The sequence below is a fragment of the Rhinopithecus bieti genome, unplaced genomic scaffold, assembly GCF_001698545.2.
Source record: "Rhinopithecus bieti isolate Rb0 unplaced genomic scaffold, ASM169854v2 scaffold_17936, whole genome shotgun sequence".
NCBI classification, from domain to species: domain Eukaryota; kingdom Metazoa; phylum Chordata; class Mammalia; order Primates; family Cercopithecidae; genus Rhinopithecus; species Rhinopithecus bieti.
Genome location: NW_016808913.1, coordinates 106,272 through 111,845, shown reverse-complemented (window position 1 = coordinate 111,845; position 5,574 = coordinate 106,272). Strand labels below are relative to the sequence as shown.

General features: G+C 34.6%; 1 protein-coding gene across 1 annotated transcript in view; it reads right to left on the bottom strand.

Moving 5' to 3' along the window:
* The window catches only part of SLC9C1 (solute carrier family 9 member C1), a 138,676-nt gene that overhangs the window by 62,470 nt on the left and 70,632 nt on the right, over positions 1–5,574 (bottom strand). Inside the window, 1 exon segment of the mRNA XM_017887792.1 lies at positions 3,013–3,132. Within this exon segment, the coding sequence (XP_017743281.1) occupies positions 3,013–3,132 (120 nt within the window).

The window sequence follows — 5,574 nt, the reverse complement described above, 5'->3', positions numbered from 1 at the left end:
ACAGGCGCCCGCCACCTCGCCCGGCTAGGTTTTGTATTTTTTTTTTAGTAGAGACGGGGTTTCACCACGTTAACCAGGATGGTCTCGATCTCCTGACCTCGTGATCCACCCGTCTCGGCCTCCCAAAGTGCTGGGATTACAGGCTTGAGCCACCGCACCCGGTCAGCCCTCCTTAATTCTGAAAGCAGCCACCAGCAGCTAACACGTTCTAGCATCCTGCTTCAGAAATTATCCTTTTAATTTCTTCCACTGATCCTCCTCTGACTTGAGTCTGGTTTCTCCTTTTTCTTTCTCTCCCTCCGTAAATCTCATTCACTTTTCTTTTACTTTCAATAGAAATATTTTGGTATAACATAGGAAAATTCAAACTGGAATTTTTTTTTTAAATAAAGAGAATACTTTCTAACTTTTGATAAATCCTATTTTCAGAGACGAATACTATTATTTTGAATATTGTTCCAACTTTTTATGTTTATAAAATGATTGTCTATAAACATAAAAGAAGTTATATGACACATATTTTCTGTAACCTGCATTTTCCCTCTTCACGATGTATCATGAACATCTTCTCTTGTCAAGGTGTAAAACTGGGATCGAAGCCTAGGATGGATGGTGGTGGAATATATGGATCTAAATTTTATCACAAAATTTAAATTAATGTATATGCTTTGAAAAATAGCTTCCATACTCAAAATGATGGAGAGTAGAAATGTACAAAAAAGATTTACTTTTAATATTTTAATTCTATTTTAATTATTCAAGTAGTATAATAATACACTATTGTTGTTAAAATTTGCATGATAATGATTAATTAACTGCTGATTGAAGACTGGGTAAGTACCAGATCATTTTCTCATTCTCCAAGGTACATCTATGCCATGGCCCAGAAGCTTTTACAATTTTGCATCCCATTTGAAAAAAAGATGATGAAATTATGAGTGCAGTAATATATAATCTGTGCTCACATTGCCAGGGCCCTCCAAGGCCTCTGGCAGTTCCTCTGTGATGGGAGCTGCAGAGTTTAAGCCTTGTTAACTTTGTGGTAACCCCTCTGCCCTTCTCTGTCCTCACTTCAGGCTGCTTTTCTTGATCTCTCCCAGCAGCAAAACCATGTTTGGCAAAGCATGGCACTGGAGGTTACCTTTGCTTAAGTTTATGTTTAAATTTGCAGTCACTGATGTCATTCATTTTGTCCCTAGCTATATTTCTTTCCTTTGAATCTAAGAAAACAAAATAAAAGGAATTCAAATTGAAAAGGAAGAAGTAAAATCTCTATTTGTGGATGACATAATCCTATATACTGAAAATCCTAGAGAATCTGCAAAAATCAACTAGAGCTAATAAACAAAATAGCAAAGTTTCAGGAAACAAAATTGATATATAAAAATCAGTTGTATTTCCATACATTAGAAAGGACTGATCTGAAAATGATATTATGAAAACAATTCTATTTAAAATAGCACCAAAAAAGAACAAAATAGTTAGGATTAATGTTAACCTAAAACTTGCATGCTCAAAACAACAAAACATTACCAAAATAAGTTAAAGATTTAAATAAATGGTAAGACATCCCATGTTCATGGTTTAGATTAATATTGGCTTAATATTGATAATATGACAACACTACCCAAAGCAATCTACAGATTAAATTAAATCCTATAAAATCTCGACCTTTTCTTTATTTTGCAGAAACAACAAGATAATCTAAAATTTATATGGAATTGTAAGGGACCTTAATTAGTTACAACAATCTTGAAAAAGAAAAGTTGAAGGACTTATACTTCCCGATAACAAAATTATATACCAGCTGTGGAAAACAATTTGGTGATTACTCAAGAAACTAAATGTAGAATTACCACATGGTCCTGCAATTTTACCCCTGGGATATGCCCAAAAGAATAGAAATCAGGTATTCAAATAAAAACTTGCACATGAATGTTCATAGCAGCACTATTCATAATAGCCAAAAGGCAGAAACAACTCAAATGTCCATCAACTGATGAATGGGTAAATAAAATGTGGTATATTTACCATGGAACATTATTCAGCCTTTAATAGGAATCACATATTGATACATGCTACAAAGAGGATGACCCTTATGCTACTAACACATTCTGCTATGTGGATGAAAACATTATGCTAAGTGAAAGAAGTCAGAAACACAAGGCTACATAGTGATGATTTCATTTATATGAAACATTTGAAATAAATGCATTCGCAGGGACAGAAAACAGACTGGTGCTTTCCAGGAGAAGGGTGGAAAGGAGAAATGGGAAATGACTGCTTAATGAATACGCAGTTTATTTTTGGACTAATAAATAACACTAAATAGTACACTTTAAAATGGTTAATGGTTAACTTATGTATGTGAAATTTACCTCAATTAAAAAGAGAATACTATTCCTGTCTTTTTTATTCTTCAAATAACTTTATAAATGTACATAAGAAATTTAGGGTGGTGACTGACCCTCACATTTCTAATAAACATTCTGTAGCTCTTTATGCCCTAGGATACTCATCAGTCTCCTCTGAGGTGGCTACCACCCACTTCAAGGCTTTAAGTCTACTGTAAAGACAGGAAAAAAACCCTTTATTTTTTTTAAAATAAAAAATTAAAAGGATGTAGCTAAGGTTTACAGTGGATGTTGGCCAGATCATTTTTCTCTTAGATTATGCCATAATCTCCTTTGATTTTTTATGAAAACTCTAACAACTTACGGGGGTACCAAAACTTGTGGTGAGTTTGAAGGCTGATTTAGTAACAGGTATAAAAGTGAATTTGTTCATACAAATTATTTTGTTTTCTTACTTTAGGTACATTTGTGAGCATTTTCTATGACTGTAAATAAGGCCATTTTCAAATAATAAAATATGCAAACATTTTAAAAGAAACTTCATTGTAAAATTACTCAAAATATTTTGCAAAATATTCAGGATACAATTTTAAAAGAAATAAACAGGGAATTTCAAGTGAATATAATAGCATTTCTTATAAGGTTGTAAAGCACTTACTTTGATGGGCCCACTTTTTCCTTTCTGGTATTATACAACCAATTGAGCAGTAGTTTTCTAGTAAAGGTAATTGTTTTTTGGCTTTCGGAATAATTCTTTATTGTCTCAAGACGCATACATCTAAAAAAAGAAAGAAATCTTCAAACATGCTTTAAACATTTTGAGATAAGTTTAATGTCGTACTGTCAGAAAGCAAGAAGACTATTTTGTGCCATGATGGCTGGATTAAGACATTTTCATGGGCATAGTTCATGAAGTTAGATTGTAAGGCTCACTTGTTAAACAGAGAGTATTAAAACTTGGAGATACATGGTTGAAAATAGTGGAGATTTCAAGGTTCAGGGAGGGAAAACATATTATGTTTCAAATATTTGGGATTCAGACACCTGGGTTTTCATGTTAGACTCCCCATTGTCTGGTATGGCAATGGACACATTACCTCATTTACTTCTTGCTAATCTGCAAAGTAAGGATAAAAATACCAATGTTAGGCTGGGATAATTAAACGGGAAAGCATGTATAAAGCATCCAACTCATATCACACATCTTCCCATCTCTTTGTCTTCATCTTCAAAGCAGGTAGTAAGGTTTAGAATGACTAAAAATGAGTTTAAATGGTAATTTAGAGAAGTCACTGGTTATAAGAGCTCAGTGTAATTTTGGTAACCCTTGTCCCAAGTTTTCTGTAGCTTTCTGCTGGCTTTTTTTTTAACTGAGACAGCTCAGATCCGTGTATATGATTGTGTCTTGTTTAGCCAATCTCCTTGGCTTTTCAAGGAATTTACCTTCTGCTGACCAGATACTTTCATTATCATGATCAGAAGGAGAGTAAGTCTCTGCCCTTGGGTCTGAGGCTCTACCTTATAATGTGGCTTAATGGAAGGGCATTGGAAACCTAAGTTCAAAGGTAAACCTTGCCCTTTCCATGAATTATAATGTTCTTACTTTAAAACTTGTGTATCTATCTATCTATCTATCTATCTATCTATCTATCTATCTATCTTTCTGTCTATTTTACTACAGGGATACTAACATAATCGAAAAGAATGAAGTCATTCAATTATCTGTAATTCAATATAATATGTGGTAAATAAATGGAAAATGTTGAATGTGTATATGACTTGCTTCATTTATAATGGAAAAAATATTTATTCAACATCTGCTGTAGTTGTTAAATGCTAAAGATAAACCACAAAGAAATACTGGTCTGCCCTCAAGGCTCCAGCAGACTAGTGGGAAGAAACATGTAAATACCAATTGCAGTAAAATGTGGTAAGTGTTGCCACAGAGATAATAAATGAAAGGGCCCCCTGGACCCACAGAAATAAGCATTTAATATAGTCTTATTGTGATATCTATGTGTGACACTTCTCAGCACAAATTACTAAGTAATTCAGGCTCTTGAATTCCTATCAACGTGTTCACTGTTTAGTCCTGATTTAGGGGAACAATATGATCTATTTAACTAGACAGTGAGGCAGCTTGGCTTTGAATCCCAACTCTGTAATTTATGAGTCAAATGACCTTGCATAAATTATTTAATTTCTCTTTGTTTTACTTTCCTAATCTGCATCGTGAATGTAATAACAGCATCTATCTCATAAGATTCTTCTGAGGTAAAATAGGTTAATACGTGTAAAGTGTTTAAAACTTTACACTTTTCTATAAACTTTGCACTCAATAAAAATAAACTATGTGCTCAAAATATTATTTTTTAGGCAAATTATACAAGTACTTAGCATAGGTCCTGGTGCTCCTGTTTAAATCCTCCACTCTTTCTTTTCTTAGACTTGTTTTTCTTGCCACGGGTCACCCTGACACATGAGGCACTGATAGGAATAATTAGCAAATGGTAAAATCAACTCCAAGGCAGCTCAGCAAAGAAGCAAGAACTGAATATAAGCATAATCAATAGAAAGTTCTCTAGGGGCTGGAATACCATTTTGCTAATATTAATATTCCCTACAGTGACTGGCATATATTGATAATATATAGCGTTGCACATATTGGTATTTAATGTATATCTCTTACATGTATGCATAAAAAATGTAATACATTCCAAAATTTGCCTTCATAGTCATATGTTGCTTCTGCCTTTGTGGAACATTTAAAGACAAAAAAATCGAGGCAGTGGGCTAAATTGCTCTATGTTGTTTTATTTTATTTTATTTTGAGACAGAGCCTTGCTCTGTCGCCCAGGCTGGTGTGCAGTGGCGCGATCTCAGTTCACTGCAACCTTTGCCTTCCGGGTTCAAGCAATTCTCCTGTCTCAGCCTCCTGAGTAGCTGGGACTACAGGTGCATGCCACCATGCCTGGCTAATTTTTTAGTAGAGATGGGGTTTCACCATATTGGTCAGGCTGGTCTCGAACTCCTGACCTCAGGCGATCCACCCACCTTGGCCTCCCAAAGCGCTGGGATTACAAACATGAGCCACCATGCCCAGCCTGTTGTTTTATTTTTATATTAACATCTCCTGGAAAATATATTAATGATGCTTGTTATTGTGTCATTTATTAAAACTTCCACTGTACTGCCGGGCGCGGTGGCTCAAGCCTGTAAT